The sequence below is a fragment of the Lepidochelys kempii genome, chromosome 10, assembly GCF_965140285.1.
Source record: "Lepidochelys kempii isolate rLepKem1 chromosome 10, rLepKem1.hap1, whole genome shotgun sequence".
In the NCBI taxonomy this organism is placed as follows: Eukaryota; Metazoa; Chordata; order Testudines; family Cheloniidae; genus Lepidochelys; species Lepidochelys kempii.
Genome location: NC_136389.1, coordinates 16,409,652 through 16,430,230, shown reverse-complemented (window position 1 = coordinate 16,430,230; position 20,579 = coordinate 16,409,652). Strand labels below are relative to the sequence as shown.

General features: G+C 44.6%; 1 protein-coding gene across 2 annotated transcripts in view; it reads left to right on the top strand.

The window, feature by feature from the left end:
• Positions 1 to 1,327: 1,327 nt before the first annotated feature.
• METTL9 (methyltransferase 9, His-X-His N1(pi)-histidine) overlaps positions 1,328 to 20,579 on the top strand; it is a 42,355-nt gene continuing 23,103 nt past the window's right edge. For both annotated transcript variants that reach the window (XM_073362182.1, XM_073362181.1), the window contains exons 1-3: positions 1,328 to 1,647; positions 16,321 to 16,511; positions 19,820 to 20,029. In XM_073362182.1, the coding sequence (XP_073218283.1) occupies positions 1,474 to 1,647; positions 16,321 to 16,511; positions 19,820 to 20,029 (575 nt within the window). In that variant the 5' untranslated portion in view covers positions 1,328 to 1,473. The remainder of the gene's footprint in view (positions 1,648 to 16,320; positions 16,512 to 19,819; positions 20,030 to 20,579) is intronic.

Sequence of the window (20,579 nt, the reverse complement as noted above, 5' to 3'; positions counted from 1 at the left end):
AACTGTGTATGTGGAAAGCTCTATACAACACACTCATGGGTTACCTAGGGAGGTAGTGGAATCTCCGTCCTTAGACGTTTAATTGGGGTTGGTCCAGCTTTGAGCAGGAGGTTGTACTAGGTACCTCCTGAGGTCCCTTGCAACCCTAATCTTCTATGATTCTCATCTCATTTGGGCGAAGTGGGCAATGTGTTGCTTGGGTTCGGGAAGCACCCCTGTGCCTGTGGGGTAGGAGGGACGGATGGGTCTCTGTGAAGGAAGTAGAGGGAGTAGGTTTAAGTGTACAAAAACACATACACACAGCAGCTGCCACCACGCTCCATAACAAGTAATCATGGGGGATATGCCCCCATCTGTCTGTGTGGGGGAGAGAGATGTCACTTTATTTACTTGTTCCCATAATTTAAGACCTAGGGGCCACCAAATGAAATGAATGGGTAGCAGGTTTAAAACAAATAAAAGGAAGTTCTTCTTCACTCAGTGCACAGTCAACCTGTGGAACTCCTTGCCTGAGGAGGTTGTGAATGCTAGGACTATAAAAGGGCTTAAAAGAGAACTGGATAAATTCATGGAGGTTAAGTCCATTAATGGCTATTAGCCAGAATGGGTAAAGAATGGTGGCCCTAGCCTCTTTTTGTCAGAGGGTGGAGATGGATGTCAAGAGAGAGATCACTTGATCATTACCTGTTAGGTGCATTCCCTCTGGGGCACCTGGCATTGGCCACTGTCGGCAGACAGGATACTGGGCTGGATGGACCTTTGGTCTGACCCAGTGTGGCCGTTATTATGTTTCGGGGGGGGGAGGAGGAGAAAGGAAGGGTAGTTGATCTGTCTGAGCCTGTGGGTGAGTGACTTATGCCCTTTAGCAGTGGGTCTGCCTGGATGTGAGTGGCACATGCTCCCACCTGTTCGGGGGAGATGGCCTTTGAGTGGGGAAAGGGAGGGGACAGTGAAGCGGATCTGTCTGCGGGCGAGTGACCCATGCCCCCTTTCCGAGTGGGGTGGAGACACATGCCCTCTGTCTGCTGGGAGGGGCAGTCGGTCTGTCTGCCTGGCGTGGCACATGCCCCGAGGGAGGGGCGGTAGGGGAGTGCCATGTGCCCTCTGGGGGAGGGGTGGGTCTCTGAACGGGGGAGTTCGCAGCCCTTCCCACCGGAAAGAAGGGGGGGGAGTCACCGCCCCATTGTGCTCCGCTCTGGTTTGAAAGCCGCGCCCCGCCGTGCGCCCACGCCGCGCTGTGATTGGTCCAGAGGCAGGGAGGGGGCTGGTTCGTGCCAGGCCCCGGCGTGTCCCGGTAATGCGGTCCGGCCGGTTCCGCTGCCCCCGCTTTCTGAGTTCCACTCTCAGTGTGTGCGGGCCCTGAACGGGAGCTGGCTGGGCTGGGCGAGATCTGTGCTGCCGCCGCTACCGCCGCCACTATGGAGAGAGGAGGCGGTGGCTGCGGGAGGGGGTGACTCCGCGCACCTTCCCCCGATGAGACTGTGCCTGGCCTGGCTGGGCTGCTACACCCTGTCCCTGTGGGTGCTGAGGAGGAGGATGTGGTCTGGCCCTGCCAGGTACCTGAGGAGCCCTTTATCCAGGTCCCTCTACATGAATATGATGGGCAGCCACAGCCAGCCAGCCCCGGGCACCAAGGAGAACCACCAGGTACAGCCCCGAGAGGCAGCAGCTTCCCCCCCCGCCACCCATCGGGGCAGGGGACTCCCCGCCCCCATCCGACCCCCGAGAGGCAGAACCTCTCCCCCTCAGGGGCGGGGGTTCCCCGCCCCCATCCGGCCCCCGAGAGGCAGCACCCCTCCCCCAAGGAACGGGGTCGGGGGGGACTCTGCTGAGAGCACCATGCACGGGGACTCTTGCCCCCATCCAGCCCCTTAGAAGCTGCCCACCCCCAGGGAACAGGGCTAGATGGGTGTGGGTGCATATGGGGGGGCACAGAGTATAACGGGGATGGGGGCACTGAGCACAGGGAAGTGCACGAGGGTAGGATCTGTGGGGCACAGAGTACAAGGAGTAAGACGCTTGTGGAGTGTAGTGAGAAGGACCCAGAGCAGAGAGTCCAGGCAAATGTCTGCTTGCGTGAAACAAAGGGAGTGGATAGCTGATTCTTATTGATTAGAAAGTTTGTGTTTGTTCTCTGTGTAAAAGATATTTAGGAAATTTTAGTACTGTATATAAGTTGAGAAAAGCAGCATAGAGAGGAAAAATGTTAGTGCAATATATGTGGATTTTACTAAATTGTACAGCGCACTTCAGTACAGTTGTAAATGTTAATTAAAATAATCTAGGATAGCAACATATGGATTGAAGATTAGCTCAAAGGTTGAAAATAAATAGTAACAATAAATAAAGTCTCAAGTTGCAGAAAGGTGTCTAAAAAGGATTCCTGAGGTCCTACCTCCATGCTAGAGGCTGGACTTGATAACTTCTCGAGGTCCCTTCCAGTCCTGCACTTTTGTGATTCATGTTAGGATCTTTATTTCAATTCTTGATGATCTAGATAAGGGAGTAAACAGAACCTTAATGACAGTTGCAGATGGTGTTAAATTTGGTGGGGTTACAAATAGGAAGACCAAGAAATGAAAACTAATATAACTGGGGGGAAATAATCTGAAATATAATGAGTGAGAAACTGGGCAGCAACAAAGTTTAGAGACACTTGGATTGATGGTGGACAACAAGCTAGATATGAGTTTGCAATATGATATGACTACAATGAAAACTTAATTCAGTTTTTGGGCTGCATAGGCATGTGTATTGGTCATTTCATGGAGGAAGAAGGGACTACACCTTTTCAGTCCAGCTCTTATGTGATATGACTGCACCTGGAATATACTGAAAACCTGGAGGGAGTTCAAGAAAGAGAAATACAAATTATCATGATACTGAAGGAATTGACTTACAGAGGAAAAACTGAGTATAATATACATATCTTGTTTTATTGGGGGAAATATAGTCTATAAATACTTGAAGGGTACAAACACAGAGGAGGGAGATTAATTACTTTGGACTTGCAGGATCAATGCCTTTGCACTGAGGTGGACACAAAGGTTTTGCAGGATCAGGGTCTTCGTGTGACTCATGAGTGTATAACTAGTCTGAGTGATTGGATGAGACTGAGGGATAAAATATAGGCTAAGTGTCAAAGGAAACTTCCTCACGGTGGAACAAAGGAGACTTTGGAAGCTCCGTAATTTGAGATGTTTAAAACTAATCTGGAAACAACAATAGATCAAGAACATGTGCGATAGGGAACAATTTGTCATTTGCAGATAGATGGATTGAATGAACTAATGGGTCTTTTCCATCTCTAACTTTTGGTCTGGGTTTTAGGATTTAGCATGGATTTATTGAATGTTTAGTAAGCCTCACCTTTTCAGGCAGGGCAGAAAAGGTGGGGGAGTAGCCCTGTATGTAAGGGAGCAGTATGACTGCTCAGAGCTCCGGTACGAAACTGCAGAAAAACCTGAGTGTCTCTGGATTAAGTTTAGAAGTGTGTGCAACAAGAGTGATGTAGTGGTGGGAGTCTGCTATAGACCACCGGACCAGGGGGATGAGGTGGATGAGGCTTTCTTCCGGCAGCTCGCGGAAGCTACTAGATCGCATGCCCTGATTCTCATGGGTGACTTTAATTTTCCTGATATCTGCTGGGAGAGCAATACAGCGGCGCATAGACAATCCAGGAAGTTTTTGGAAAGCGTAGGGGACAATTTCCTGATGCAAGTGCTAGAGGAGCCAACTAGGGGGGGCGCTTTTCTTGACCTGCTGCTTACAAACCGGGTAGAATTAGTGGGGGAAGCAAAAGTGGATGGGAATCTGGGAGGCAGTGACCATGAGTTGGTTGAGTTCAGGATCCTGACGCAGGGAAGAAAGGTAAGCAGCAGGATACGGACCCTGGACTTCAGGAAAGCAGACTTCGACTCCCTCAGGGAACGGATGGCCAGGATCCCCTGGGGGACTAACTTGAAGGGGAAAGGAGTCCAGGAGAGCTGGCTGTATTTCAAGGAATCCCTGTTGAGGTTACAGGGACAAACCATCCCAATGAGTCGAAAGAATAGTAAATATGGCAGGCGACCAGCTTGGCTTAATGGTGAAATCCTAGCGGATCTTAAACATAAAAAAGAAGCTTACAAGAAGTGGAAGGTTGGACATATGACCAGGGAAGAGTATAAAAATATTGCTCGGGCATGTAGGAATGTTATCAGGAGGGCCAAATCGCACCTGGAGCTGCAGCTAGCCAGAGATGTCAAGAGTAACAAGAAGGGTTTCTTCAGGTATGTTGGCAACAAGAAGAAAGCCAAGGAATGTGTGGGCCCCTTACTGAATGAGGGAGGCAACCTACTGACAGAGGATGTGGAAGAAGCTAATGTACTCAATGCTTTTTTTGCCTCTGTTTTCACTAACAAGGTCAGCTCCCAGACTGCTGCGCTGGGCATCACAAAATGGGGAAGAGATGGCCAGCCCTCTGTGGAGATAGAGGTGGTTAGGGACTATTTAGAAAAGCTGGACGTGCACAAGTCCATGGGGCCGGACGAGTTGCATCCGAGAGTGCTGAAGGAATTGGCGGCTGTGATTGCAGAGCCATTGGCCATTATCTTTGAAAACTCGTGGCGAACCGGGGAAGTCCCGGATGACTGGAAAAAGGCTAATGTAGTGCCAATCTTTAAAAAAGGGAAGAAGGAAGATCCTGGGAACTACAGGCCAGTCAGCCTCACTTCAGTCCCTGGAAAAATCATGGAGAAGGTCCTCAAAGAATCAATCCTGAAGCACTTGCATGAGAGGAAAGTGATCAGGAACAGCCAGCATGGATTCACCAAGGGAAGGTCATGCCTGACTAATCTAATTGCCTTTTATGATGAGATTACTGGTTCTGTGGATGAAGGGAAAGCAGTGGATGTATTGTTTCTTGACTTTAGCAAAGCTTTTGACACGGTCTCCCACAGTATTCTTGTCAGCAAGTTACGGAAGTATGGGCTGGATGAATGCACTACAAGGTGGGTAGAAAGCTGGCTAGATTGTCGGGCTCAACGGGTAGTGATCAATGGCTCCATATCTAGTTGGCAGCCGGTATCAAGTGGAGTACCCCAGGGGTCGGTCCTGGGGCCGGTTTTGTTCAATATCTTCATAAATGATTTGGAGGATGGTGTGGATTGCACTCTCAGCAAATTTGCGGATGATACTAAACTGGGAGGAGTGGTAGATACGCTGGAGGGGAGGGATAGGATACAGAAAGACCTAGACAAATTGGAGGATTGGGCCAAAAGAAATCTGATGAGGTTCAATAAGGATAAGTGCAGGGTCCTGCACTTAGGACGGAAGAACCCAATGCACAGCTACAGACTAGGGACCGAATGGCTAGGCAGCAGTTCTGCGGAAAAGGACCTAGGGGTGACAGTGGACGAGAAGCTGGATATGAGTCAGCAGTGTGCCCTTGTTGCCAAGAAGGCCAATGACATTTTGGGATGTATAAGTAGGGGCATAGCGAGCAGATCAAGGGACGTGATCGTCCCCCTCTATTCGACATTGGTGAGGCCTCATCTGGAGTACTGTGTCCAGTTTTGGGCCCCACACTTCAAGAAGGATGTGGATAAATTGGAGAGAGTCCAGCGAAGGGCAACAAAAATGATTAGGGGACTGGAACACATGAGTTATGAGGAGAGGCTGAGGGAGCGGGGATTGTTTAGCCTGCAGAAGAGAAGAATGAGGGGGGATTTGATAGCTGCTTTCAACTACATGAAAGGGGGTTCAAAAGAGGATGGCTCCAGACTGTTCTCAATGGTAGCAGATGACAGAACGAGGAGTAATGGTCTCAAGTTGCAGTGGGGGAGGTTTAGATTGGATATTAGGAAAAACTTTTTCACTAAGAGGGTGGTGAAACACTGGAATGCGTTGCCTAGGGAGGTGGTAGAATCTCCTTCCTTAGAGGTTTTTAAGGTCAGGCTTGACAAAGCCCTGGCTGGGATGATTTAACTGGGAATTGGTCCTGCTTTGAGCAGGGGGTTGGACTAGATGACCTTCTGGGGTCCCTTCCAACCCTGATATTCTATGATTCTATGATCCTAAAGAAATTATGATGAATAAAAGCTGACTGATTTCCATGGGGCTTCTTGCGTGAATCAGTATGATGGGGTCCTAAGTACTATCTAAGGCCATGTCTACACTTACAAGCTTACAGCTGTACTGATACAGCTGTGCTGCTGTACAAGCAGTAGTGTAGCTGTGTGATGCTGACAAGAGAGCGCTCTCCCATTGACATAATAAAACCATCTCAACGAGCAGCGATCGCTATGTCAGTGGGAGAGTGTCTCCTGCCGACATAGCGCTGTGCGCACGAGTGCTTATGTTGGCAAAACTTACATTGCTCAGCAGTGTACCTCTGAATGACAAAAGTTTAGCTGATATAAGTGCTAGTGTAGACATGGCCTTACTTTTAAATTATACTGTTTGGCTTTTCATTCTTATGTAAAGTAGTTAACTCACCAGTCAGGTTTTGTTTTTGTTGTTAACAAGTTTTGGCAATAATAGTAATAGAGAGTTTTGAAAGTTTCTTTTGGTAATTATAGTTACTGGTTTTTTTATTGTTCCATTACAAACCCTTATTTTTCAGTTGTTTATAAATCATTTGCAAAAACTTGATCCAGGCTGGAACTCAGCTAACATTTCTGCTCATGTGCAAGCAGTTAAAAACAACAACTTTCAGTTGTTTTTTTCAGAGCTTTGTTAGAAACTTGCATAATGGTGTACAGTGTTGTCTTCTAGTATTGAAATATCTTCTTAGTTGGATGGAATAAGGAACTTGGACTTTTTTTTCCATACAAAATAGCCAAATTGTTGGTTTCTGATGTTTTATTGCTCCCCTACAGATCAAAGGTAATTTGAACTGCAGTGGTTCTGTATTGTAAGCTGATGATAATATGCTTTGGTCTTACCTCTGAATTTTTGGGTTCAAATGTTAGATAATTTTTCAAGGTAGCAGCTCTGCTAAGACCTTTACATTAATAGATATTAAAGTTTACTGTCAGCTGCATTCATATCCTGTGAAGCTGTCCATGATTGATCCCTTTAAGGAGCTGATTGAAATGGAGAGTTATGGATTTTATTGCACCATACTTCGCATGGTCTCTTCTTCTATCCTTTTTCTTTAGAATAATGCTACAAGGCTTTAAGCTTACAAGAAGGACCTACCATGTTGTATTCTATGATGTGCAGTAATATGTCTGTGATATACTAGATCTCTCCATCGTCTAACTTGATGGCCCAAACTAACATTTCTATAGATAGGAGAAAGGCGAAAATAGTACAAGCAGATAATTTTGCAAAAAAAACCTGTAGAATGAGGCTTTCTTTCTTTACAGTTGGTTACAATTTTCCATGTTGTTACCACCAAAGTGCTAGAGTAGATCAGCCGCTGATTGTTTTAATCACTGTCCTCTAATTTGTTCAGGGTAGGAGTTAAAAAGCTCTTGGCTTCCAACAATTTCTCCACAATCGAGCTCTCACTGTTTCTACCACTGCTGGAGCTACAATGGTGGTATCAACAGCAGAAAACTTTAAGAAAAAAAGCTTAGTGTAGATAAGAATTGAAGCTTCAAACCATGCTACCTGCAAACATATTTGAAAGAGCTATTTGAAACATGATTTTACTAGAACTGTACCTAGCTTATGAAACATTCTGAAGCTAGTGTAGAATTCGCTTCTGTGTGGAAAGACCCTAAAACACCTCTTTGCTCTGGGTCTTTGTTTTGATGGAGTCACTACTTGAGAAGCTGGACTATTTGCCTTGTTGCAGCTGTCTGCTTGCTGGCACTGTTATTGTGAGCCAGCAGGATATTGAAACATAAATCCTGTATCATTATTTGTATTACAGTAGTACCTAGAAGTCTCATTGTGTTAAACACTGTGCAAATATACATTAAGAGACAGTTCCTCTCTCAGCAAGTTAATGTAACGAACAAATGGTGAGGTGGGACAGGATATGTATGTGTTTTTGCATAGCATTGCTACCTGCACAATTTTAGGTGTTAGGACAGTTTGTGTTTGTTTTTTGTTTTGTTTTAAAATAAACGTATCAGTGTCGGCTCTCCCAGCTGGCCACTTGCCTAATCATCATCAATTGGTGCTGCTGTGTAGGTTTTTTGTAAGACCCTATTTACACTACACATTTCAGCTTTTAAATGAGAGCCTTGCAAGACCCCATCTACACTACAAATAGAATCACATTATGGAATTCTGTTGCAACATGGCAGCCCTGACACAGTTCAGTTGCAATTTGGATAATTCAAGGCTTTAGCAGACTTTGGGGCATGGTTTGTAAGATCTTTGTGGCAGGAACTGTCTCTTTGTTCTGTTTGTACAGCGCCTAATACAGTGGGGTCCTGGTCCATGACTAGAGCTCTTAGGCACCATGATAACGTAAAAAGTCCCTTCTACACTGTAATTTGCAATCCCCCTTTAATTGTGTTGTTATATCTCCCAACATGGTTATATTTTTAGTATAGACAGTGCACATCAGTATCCTATAATTTCACCACAGCAGAGCTAATAAGCAAAACATAAATATGTGCAGTGATATTACAGTGTGTTTTTGCTTATAAAAATGGTATAGTGTTTGTTTCTCAGTGGTTTCCATATCAAATTTGCTCAGTTAACAAATAAAAAGATGCCTTTTCTAATTGCTGGTTCCTGCAGATTCAGTCTGAACTCTGAAAATCAAGCTAGCTTCTTTCCTTCTGATGCATTAGCAACAGTAGTAAAGATTCTGCATGCCAAATTACCTTTCTACATCTCTGCAACTACACTATCTTCAAATGAGGCCTTCAGTGACACCAGAGCAATGCCCTTTTTTTTCAGTGGTGCGGCACTGATGTAAATGATTGGAACTTAGGCCCTGTCTACACTGGCAAGTTTGTGCACAGTAATGCAGCTTTGAGCGCTGTAACTCCCGAAGTGTACACACTGCCAAGCCACTTAGTGCGCAGAAACTGCACAGATGCAGTGCTCTAAAAAAAACCACCCCGATGAGAGGCGTAGAACTTTCTGCACTGGGGATACAGTGCTGCGGTGTCAATGTAGACACTGTGGTGATTACAGCACTGCGATTGGCCTCTGGGAGGTGTCCCACAATGCCTGTTCTCACCTCTCTGGCCATCGGTTTGAACTCTACTGCCCTGTCCTCAGGTGACCAACCATCAGCTCCCCATTCCTTTGCAAATTTGAAAGTCCCCTTCCTGTTTGCTCGGTGATGCGTGCAGTGGTCTCAGCACATCTTTCCAGGTGACCACGTCTGCTTCATGCACCAGGCGATCTCCTGCTTGGAGCAATGCCAAGCTGCTGGGCCTCATTGGTATTTGGAGAGAGGAGGCAGTGCGGTCCCAGCTGTGCTCCAGCCATTGGAATTATGATACCTATGGACAGATTTCTAGATGCATTATAGAAAGGGGCCATGACAGATTTCTAGATGCATTATAGAAAGGGGCCATGACCAGGACACACTGCAGTGCAGGGTCAAAGCGAAGGAGCTGCGGAACGCCTACCACAAGGCGTGGGAGGCAAACAGCCATTCCAATGCTGTGCCCACGAGCTGCTGGTTCTACAAAAGCTGGACGCAATACTCGGTGGTGACTCCACCTCCACTGCAAAGGACCCTGTGGATACTTCGTTGGCTTGCGTGCCAGTCAAGAGTGGACCGAGCCAGGAGGAGGCAATTTTGGACGAAGAGGGGGAGGGGGATCCAGAAGCAGAGGATGACTCGGAGGCCAGAGATGCATGCAGTCAGGAGCTCTTTTCTACCCCGGAGGAGCCTAGCCAGTCACAGCAGTCGGATCTTGGTGAAGTGCAAACAGGAGAGGATGCCTCTGGTAAGTGGATCTGATTTTGGGAACTGTTGAAGCAGGTTGTTCGGAGCAGGAGAGTTGCAGGAAGCAGGCTTGTCTCCCACCTCATGTCTAGTCTGAGTGGTGGAACAAGCTGTTGATACACTCTCTCACATCACAGGAATCTCCCTCAGAGATCTCCAGAAAATTCTTGTGGAAATACTAGGCAATCCGTTGCCGCAGGTTCCTCAGCAGAGCTGCTTTGTTTCTTGCTCCATTAACGGTAACTTTCCTGCGCTACTTTGCCATGATGGGTGGGGGAACCATTGCTGCACACAGCTAGCCACATAGGTGCCAGGGCAGAAGCCACAGGCTTGGAGAAGACCCTCCCTTGATTCCCTGCTCTACCTCAGCAGCGAGATATCTTCCATAATGATCACCTCCTGTGGAAAGTGTGGGGACAGGAATGATTATCAAGTCCCCCCTATGGTGCTGGCTCTCCCCAAGTGCTCAAGAGCCATGTCCCCAGTGTACAGCAGGGTCTGGGAACAGTGATTTACCCTGCCCCTGCAGCTACTCACCATTTGGGGGTCTTGTGGCTCATGTATGCTTGCCTGGGGTCAGCCAGTTAGTGACAGGTGTGTGAGTACTGGCTGTGTTTTAAAGCACTGAAACCATCTTTGTCTGTGTTGCAAACAATACTGTTTCTGTAAAATATTGCATTTAAACTTAACAGAGATGACATTGGGAGCACAGCCTCCCTCTTTGTTATCGGTGGCAGAACAGCTGCACAGAATTAGAAAGTGTCCAAGAAGAACTAAGGAGGACTTTATGCGTGAGGTTATGATGCACTCTGCCACCAAGAAAAAGGAATTGACGGAGTGGCAGGACAGCGAGAAGAGAGACCGAAAGGAGAACGTGGCACACCAGAAAGAAGCCACGCAGCGGCTCTTAACAGTTATGAAGCGCCAAACAGACATGCTCTAGGCCATACTAGCTCTTCAAACCAAGCAGCTCTTCACCCGCCCTCCCCTGCAGCCACTGTCGCAAAACTCCTCTCCCCCCCCCCCCCCCCCATGGCCAACACACTCTTATCAACCTCCTGGCTCTACTCTCTCCCCGCAGCATTCCACTCCTCCCTCCTCATAATCCAGCAGTGTGGACTCCCACGGCACTCAACACCCATCCCTCTGCAGTTTGCCCATGCTGAAGTACAGCACCTGCTGCATCGTACTCCAAAGGAGAAGGTTGGGTATGATCCCTGGACATACACAAATCTGTAGCCGTCCCGGGACCCCTCCTCCTCTTGAGACCTTCCCTTCCCCCATCCTCCTCCCTGCTGATGATTTTTTTTTCATTTGACTCTCTCCTCTGGTTATTGTTGTTCAATGAAGGAATTGTGTTTGTTTGAAAGCAATCTGTATTCTATTAAGTGAAAGCAAAAAGCACTGCAAAGCAACATACAATTATGTTAAGGCCCCTTCTTGCATCATGTGCACCAATCGCCTCCTAGCATTACAAGCACTGCAATCCAGAGCACAGCAACAAACATTAGTGGCTTTCAGCTTCAAATTGCAGCCTCAAAGCATCCCTCATCCTTATGGCCCCGCGCTGTGCCCCTCTAATAGGGCTGGTCTCTGGCTGTTCAAACTCAGCCTCCAGGCACTGAGCATCTGCAGTCCAGCCCTGAGTGAAGCTTTCACCCTTCTCTTCACAAATATTATGGAGCATAAGCATAGGAATATTGTCATCTGCCATGTCCAGCTTCTCATACAGGCATCACCAGCGGGCTTTTAAACGGCCAAATGCACACTCCACAGTCATTCTGCACTTGCTCAGCCTGTTGTTGAGCTGCTCCTTGCTGCTGTCAAGTCGCCCTGTGTATGGCTTCATGAGCCATGGCATTAAGGGGTAGGCGGGATCTGCTAGGATCGCAGTGGGCATTTCGACTTCCCTTACCATGATCTTCTGGTCAGGGAAGAAAGTTCCTGCTTGCAGCTTCTTGAACAGGCCAGTGTTCTGAAAGATGCTTGCATCATGCACCTTTCCGGACCAGCCTGTGTTAATGTCTGTGAAACACCCACGGTGATCCACAAGCTCCTGGAGAACCATTGAGAAATACCCCTTGTGATTAATATACTCGGTGGCTAGGTGGTCTGGTGCCAGAATTGGAATGTGCATGCCATCAATCACCCATCCGCAGTTAGGGAAGCCCATTTGTGCAAAACCATCCACAATGTCATGTACGTTGCCCAGAGTCACGGTCTTTCAGAGATTAATGGCCCTGCACGCTGCCGTCAACACGACTCCAACAGTCGACTTTCCCACTCCGAACTGGTTAGCGACTGATTGGTAGCAGTCTGGAGTAGCCAGCTTCCACAGTGCAATTGTCACACGCTTCTCCAGCGACAGGGCACCTATCATTCTCATGTCCTTGCGCCACAGGGCTGAGGCGAGCTCATCACACTGTCCCATGAATGTGGCTTTCCTCATGCGAAAGTTCTGCAGCCACTGCTTGTCATCCCAGACATGCATCACAATGTGATCCCACCACTCAGTGCTTGTTTCCCGAGCCCAAGAGCAGCATTCCACTGTGGTCAGCACCTCCGTGAATGCCACAAGCACACTCATGTTGTAGCTAGTATGCATGGTGAGATCAATGTCACACTCCTCTTGTCTTTGTAGTTTAAGGAATAACTCCACTGCCACTTGTGATGTGTTGGTCAGTGCGAGCAGCATATTGGTCAACAGCTCGGGATCCATTCCTGCAGCCCGAAAGAGGCAGGGCAGAGCGCACAGTACACAAATGGTTGAAAGATGGCGCCAAATGTGGAAGGAAGCACATGTGGAAAGAAGCTGGGATGCGAAGCAATGCATCACGGGGCATTGGGACAGTACCCAGGATGCCCTGTGGCCTCTTCCGCCTTCCCACAAGTCTTAGCGGCAAAAGAGAAGGAGGTGCTCTGTGGGATAGCTGCCCAGAGTGCACCACTCAGAATAGTGCCACAAGTGTGAACATGCTATTGCGCAGGCAGCTGTCAGTGTGAACACACAACAGCGGTTTTCCTTCGGCGCTGTAACTGCTGGCAATGTAACTTTGCAAGTGTAGATGTGCCCTTAGTAAACAATCTTGATGATGCACAAGATGGGAAAAGTATCCTCAACTTTGATGATTAAATTAAATCAGCAGAAATTATTCCACACGCACACAAAATATCTGAGTCACTGTCACTGTCCCTTTTGAAAGACGTAGACCCGTACTTTGAATAAAAACTGGTAGGACTAATTACAGGCCATCTGCTGCTAGTAAGTTTCCTTCATTTTACCTTCATGACCCATGTTATTGAGAGACATCGTCTCTGTCATGTCATATTTCCATCAATCTCCCCCACTAAGGAATTTAATAAAGAAGCCAATCAACAATATAACATCAGAGCAAATTCAGAGCGATAACAGGGAATCCCTCAGTTTGCATAATTTACTCCCATGTCTTTTATGCTAACATAAAATTCTGGCTTGCTTGCTTAGGCCTCACTCCTGTAGCCAGATCTGCACAGAGCCATGTTGACTTCTGCAGGGGACCACATTGGCACAAGTCTGCACTCTTGTCGATTGTTATTTCAGGATTGGGACCTTATCGTTGTATCACCTTACCATGAAACTTGCATTCCCCCTTCACATTACTTTTGGACTTGGGCAGTTGAATCTAAAAGCTTATCTACATTTGGAGGTTTTCAGGATTTGCTGTTTCTGATTAGGTACTCCTGATTAACAAGATGTGTGGATTCTCTTATTCCAGAATTAGTGCCCTATTCCAGAATTAGTTTAATCCACTTTGGATGTGAGTTGAACTAATTTGGAAAAAGACTCTTACTCTGGTATAAGAGCATCCACACATTAGTTAATGAGGAATGAATAATTAATCCACTTTTAATTCACACCCTTTCTTATTCCAGATTAATTTTCATGTGTAAAAAGGCTGCAGCGTCCGTGCTGAAAGGCCAAAAGAAAACAGTGAAGTAAGAAAATCACTAGTAAGAGGGTGTGAATTACACTTTATTCCAGCTCCTCAGTTTGCAAATTACATCAGTTTAGACATGTTGGTAAATTAGTAGATGTAGGTGCAAGAAAGACTTGCATCGTTCTCAAATTTAGCTCATAATGGATAAGAACAGCAGAACTAATTCTGGACATTCTTGGGGTTATACTGTGCTCTTTTTTTTTTTTTGTCCCCCATCCCAAATAGAGTATTAAAGCAAACCCTGATCATGAAAAGGCTGAACGATTAAATTTGCTAACTTTGTGATGGAAACTCTTTGATATCTTCTTTGGATCTGGCAAATATGTGCCTACAAATTCTGATTGGTTGATGCCTCAGGAGGTTCTTAAAATTTCCCTCATCACAGTTTGGTGTATCAGCAGTTCTGAGGGTCTTAACAAAGATTTTCATACCAGTAATTGGCTTTGCTGAGGGTTTGCAGTAATTTTTAACAGGAAAATGACTCTTTACCCCCAGAGACTTTAACTTCTTTAAAAGAGAGACCAAAGCAAAATTCCATCTGAAAACTGCTCATTCTTGGATCTATTTGTAGGCACATCCTGAATGGAAAGTTTAGCAGAAGAGCGGTTTGGTCACAGGGAATAATACTTAAAGTCACCGATTCCACAGGTTTTAGAATTCCTAGATTAAGGGCTATCACCAGGCCTTGATTTTAATACAGTAGGAAGGTAAAGGTGGTCACCCTGATCAAAGTAAACAAGACCAAAATATGCAGAGCAATCTGTCCTAGTGGCCGTGTATTGTAAAGGTTCTGAGTTTGGCAAAATTGTTGCAACATCTGCATATTAAGGGGTGTGGGATTTAAGTGTGGTGCTGCAAGCTATGGAGGAGCAACCTTGTCTTTCCCAGTGGTATAACTACCCTTCCAGCCCACTGAGTCCTCTTTCTTTTAGAATGGAGTTCTTCTGTGCAGTCAGGGTTGAGCCATGAAATTGGGGCCCAAGAAAGAGCTGGGATAAAGCTGAGCAGGGGAGACTGAAAAGCACGCCTCCTTTGTTTAATCTCTCCCTGATGCTGCTCCCTTCCTCTGTCACTCCCATCTCCCCATTTTCCCTAGGCTTGTGCAACTGGAATCATGATCAGGCTGAACTGTGCTCTCTAGACATAATGCTGATCCTAATTGGCTGGAAGGTGGTGGTGGTGGTGATCATTAAATGAGGTTCACTTTCACATCTGAGAGCACTGTCTTGTAGCGCTGCCTGTTCCTGCTGGCACAAGAAGCTGGATTTAGTTCAGCATTCAAACCCAGGGTTCCCTGGGTTTGGTGGTGCACTACCTCTAAACAACTGCTGTCTTGAGGTCTTTTATTAATGGTTCTACTTTGCTCATAGTAGGTCCTGGCTAGACTGTGCAAATGACCTATTTAGCAGGCCTTTATTTATTTATTTTATTTTTTTGGCTACATTCATCTTAATTATTAACAGGGAAGTATGAGAAATAAGGTTTAGACAAAGACAGCATTGGAGGACTCAAGTAGGAATGGAGGACAAGAAGAATAATACAAAATAGCTAGTGATTAGCAAGGATGGAATTGCATGGTGAGGTGTAAAGAGCCAGTGGATGTGTAGGTGATAAATATTTAATGGCATGGAAGAATGAGCAAAAGTAGTGGGGAAATAAATCGGTGATTGTTAATTTAATAGTGGAAGGCAAAAATCGAGAATACAGTCAGAGATGTCACTGAAGCAGAGAAGCAATGCCCTGGTTGCAACTAGAAATGTCTTATACAGTTTGTGTGGAAATGATTGTTGTTAAATAGCACATGATGAGAGGAGCTCTCCTATCCAGATTTCATTTGTCCACCAGGCTGAAAGGATAGTGCTGCCATTTACCTGATGCTAATGTTTGCTTTGCATGGCAAAACTTACCTATCTATTTAGTGTTTTTAATAGTGATGTCAGGAAGAAGCTGTATAGCATAGCAATAGTCATTTAGCAAGATTTGTGGACCAACTTGTTGGTACCAGAATAGCAGGAAACTGTCAGTTTTGCAAGGAGTGTTCAAAGGTAACATATAGAGTCAGTGGAGAGAGGAAGGGTATTGGCTTGCAATATAGATTAGATACTTTATTTTCTTTCCAGGGAAGGCATTGCAGGTGTATTCCTGAATTCCGTTTGGTAGGAGGCCCCATGAAGGGCTGAATGATTGAGTTAGAAAATGGAAGTTACCCAGTGGAGTCTAATCATTCAGCTGTTTTTATAGAAGATACTTTGTGAAATAACTGTCCAGAATACTATGTAAAATGCAGTTTTAAAGTATTATTTCTTCAAGATTAGTCTGCCTGCGTTTGATTACAATCCAAACCTAAATTCATCTTGAATTTATTAGTCTATAGAGTTCCTGTTATTTATAGAACAGCTTGATTTTGGTCATATGTGATTTTCATTATTTTTTGAACTACTGTTTTTTATTGCTTAAGTTTTAAAATGTTGTTCCTTTCTTTCTCTGTAGTGGTACATGTGCAACACAGAGCAGTTGTGTGAATCTCTTCAACCTATCTTTGTCCAGAGTTACCTTGACCAGGGAACACAGATCTTCTTAAACAACAGCATTGAGAAATCAGGCTGGCTCTTTATCCAGCTCTATCACTCTTTCGTGTCCTCAGTTTTTAGCCTGTTTATGTCTAGGACATCTATCAATGGGTAAGTGAAAAGGTGGTACTAGTTCAGTTTTTTGTAAACGAAGATAGGATAAGAAAACTCTGGATTTGGATTACCAGGTGCTCCGTCCTGCCACTTGATGCCCCGCCATGCAGAGAGTAATCAGGTCTTTTCCAAGATACACTTAGCTTCATTTTCTTCATTCTGTCAAATGCATCTAAACTACCTTTATGTAAATTATTTGATCTATGTATTCAATGACATTTTACTAATTTCAGTTAGGCTGTGATAAAAGAAAAATGTAAATATCTAGCAGGTCAGAAAAGCCTGTACCTTTTTAAATGATAAAGAATCCTACCTCCTATTTTAAAAAAAAAATTGGCAAAAGAAGATCATGGGACTCTAAATTAGAACATAAGGGCTACTTTTTCTCCGTTTGCTCCCAAATTTACCATAGAGTAGGGGTGCCCTCCTCGTGCTTCAACAGTTATTTCCCCCCACTATTTTTACTTACCTTCCCGTCTCTAGAGAGCATATGTGGTGGTGACTATTCTAATTGAAGATGGTTGTATGAAACCATCTCTGCAGCACAACCCAGGAGGATAGCTCCTGCATTTATTGGTGAGATTGCTGCAGAGCATTTGAAAATTCTTCTTCCACTTTCCTTTCAAGGCTGCGTGCATTGCCTCTGTAGTTCTACTGGGAATGGAGCAAGAGACAAGATACAGAAACCTAGCCTAGATTTCGTGCATAATACAATATGGAACAGTTACCACAGGGCCATGGGCTTAGACTCAAACCCCACTCTGGAAATCAGTCTTTTTGGGTGTCCACTAGGGCTCAGTGGGGGAAAAAAATTTTGTCCCATGAGAATTTTTGAGATTTAAAATAATTTTCCGCTCCTGAATCGGGACAAAAGTCAAAATCTCAAACTTTTATGAATTGATAGTGTAAAAAAACACCACCATGCAAAAACCTTCAGATCTAGTCAATTGAAACATTTTGTTTAAATTCATTTTGATTTCAACTTTATTATTTAACATTTATTAACTAACTTGATGATGAAACAAATTCAAACCGAAAAAGTGATGTTTTGATAATTTAATTTTATACACCACATGGGATGCTTGGAGGCCTAAAGCTATATTAAAGCTTTTGTGGTACACTTAAGCTTGTAAAATTGGTCAGCACAATATTCAGTGCTATCTTCTAACCCTTAAAACAGTGGTTTTCAAACTTTTGTACTTGTGACCCCTTTCACATAGCAACCCTCTGAATGCGACCCCCCCCGCTTTATAAATTAAACACTTTTTAATATATTTAACACTATTATAAATTCTGTCGGCAAAGCAGGGTTTGGGGCGGGGGCTGGCAGCTCGCAACCTCCCATGTAATAACCTCATGACCCCCCTCAGGGATCCCAACCCCCAGTTTGGGAACACGTGCTTTAAAATATAAAATCTATTTGTGTATCATTTTGTTTCTGGGCAGTCAAGGAACCCATCCCAAACAAGATGTCAAGCTTGACTGGTGGGTATCTTGGCTAGGGCTGGGGGGAGAGAGAGTGAGTGAAGAGAAGCTTATTAAACAGGCAAGCTTGGCCAATATTATTCTGTTGGTCTCTTCCTTGATTGGCTTCAGATGGACATAAAATTACACAGTGAACCCAAATTCCAGATTCTGAAGGCTGTTCATTTGGTATCCTCATTTCTGCAGACTATACAAAAATTCCCTTACTATTACAATCTCTTCCCTTCCCCACCCCACTCCACCACAATCAGGCATATGTCCAAGTTCACCTCAGGTCTGATACTTTGTGGAGAATGCATTTTATTATAGCTACATGCTTGACCTTTTTTTTTAAACTTCCCTTGTTTGGCTACACAGTATGATCTGAGAATAGTGTCTCGTTACTATGGCTAGAAAAATTATCTTTCACCTTATTTTCCAACCAGATGTTCAAGTGAGCTTTCCTGTGGAGTTCTTAGTTACTTGTAGCTTTATATATAGGTCCCTTTGGTCTCCCCTTTTTCCTTTCTCCTCCATCTTTCTTTTTCTCGAACACTTTCTAGTGCTTTGAATGACACCTCACAGTGACTTTAGGAACAATAGCCATGAGCCAATTATACAGTGTAGACTGATATAAATGTACTGCAAGAGGGCTCTGCTTATATGGGCTGTACTCTACATTTAACACTCCCCCCCCCCTTAGCCTCTGTGCTAGAAATTTAACTGATGGTTTCTTCTATTTCACTTAATTCAGTGTGTATCCATTACTAATAAATTCTACCTTTCCTGGGTGACTTCTTTCTCACCCATCATCCTGTTACATCATCTTTGCTGCTTATTCTCTTTAGTTTCCTTGCCCTTGCTCTTGATCATAAATCTGTATACTGCTATGGCCTATTTGTACTAGTCATTGTCTTTCCTAAGTTTGACTTCATACCTCAAGGTAGACAGAAATAATATTCTTTATTCCCCCTTGCATCAGTTACTGACCAATTCTTTCTTCCCCATCTGCTGTCCAAACTCTTTCATCCTCTGAACTTCTGTCACAACAGCTGTAATCTTACAATATATACTCTTCAAACAGTCACAGGTGGAGATGTCATTGACATGATCTGTAGAGAATCCAATTGTCACCTGCAGCCAATTCCTTAATGAATTGCTCATTTTCTATTCCACATCCTTTTCTGTCACATATAGGAGCTTCATCTAGCAGCCTCGACCACTGAAGTTGAGTCACTACATCATACAGTTCTAAAAATAATCCTTTTTCTCTCCCACTATTCCAAACATGTTACCCTGTCTGCTCTTCACATTTCTTCACGGGCTTCCTTTCCATTTCCACATAAAATTCTTCATGCTTTGTGCCTACCTACATCTCTGCTTTCACCTCCTATTTCCTCTTATCGGGTCCTTTAGGGCCAAATCCCACTTGCTGTGCTCACATGAGGTCAGTTGCCTGTTGAAGCCAGAGAGTCATCTCATGCAAGTACAAAGAGCAGGATTTGGGCTTTGTCTCTTCTTCCCGCTCTTGGCTTTGTCCCTTTTTTGTATGACTCCCTTCTCTTAGAACTGCGTCCCTCTTTCCAGGAACCAAATGACTTCCCTCTGCCCATCAGATTTCTTCGTAAAGCCCACACCAATGCTATCTGCATGCATTTGTTGTTTGATCTTTCAACCTGCGTATTGCATTTGTCTAAATTAGATTGCAAATTCCTCTGAGCAGGGACCTTATCTGTTACTTGTTTGAAATAATTTACAGAGTGCAATAGGAGCATCAAGAATTTAAAGTCTTCCCTGTTTAAGTTTGCACAAAATCAGACACTGCCATCTTTACATTTCAGGTTGCTGGGAAGAGGCTCAATGTTTGTATTTTCACCAGAACAATTTCAGAGACTACTCAAAATAAACCCAGAGTGGAAATCCCACAGACTTCTCGATTTAGGGGCTGGAGATGGAGAGGTCACTAAAGTCATGAGTCCTCACTTTGAAGAAATCTATGCCACTGAGTTGTCTGAAACTATGATATGGCAGCTTCAGAAAAAGAAATACAGGTATTGTACTACATAGGTTGACTTGATGTAATACTTGATGTGAAGGACGTAGCAACTGCCTTTAATATTTTATGACTATTATGTGTTCCATCTATTTTATTATTGTCTTGCTTGCTATATGATTTCAGGGGATGATAGTTGAGGCATGAGCTGACCTGCACATAGATAGGAAGGCAGACAAACACCATTTATCAATGCAGTGCAGAGAACAACGGCTTTAAAGTCTATCCTGACCCCCACGATGGGGTGCATAAGAGATGCAGGGTGACAAACAGGTTCAAGAGATATAGACTGGCAAAGAGCTTTGGAACCGATAAATGGACAGCTCTGAGACATGAGAGAGACAGGGATTTCGGGGAAACAGACTGAACCCCAATTCTGAGAAGTGGAAATGTCTGGATAAGTGAGGCACATCTAAGCTTTAGGTGAGACAGTTATGCGTGTAGACTTTTTGTTGTTTTAAAGACTGTTGTGCTGTGTTTGCTTTTGTTGTTGTGCTTTGTTTGTAGTGTTGAGATTAAACACTGTTTTGTTTTGAAAGTGTTGGTTT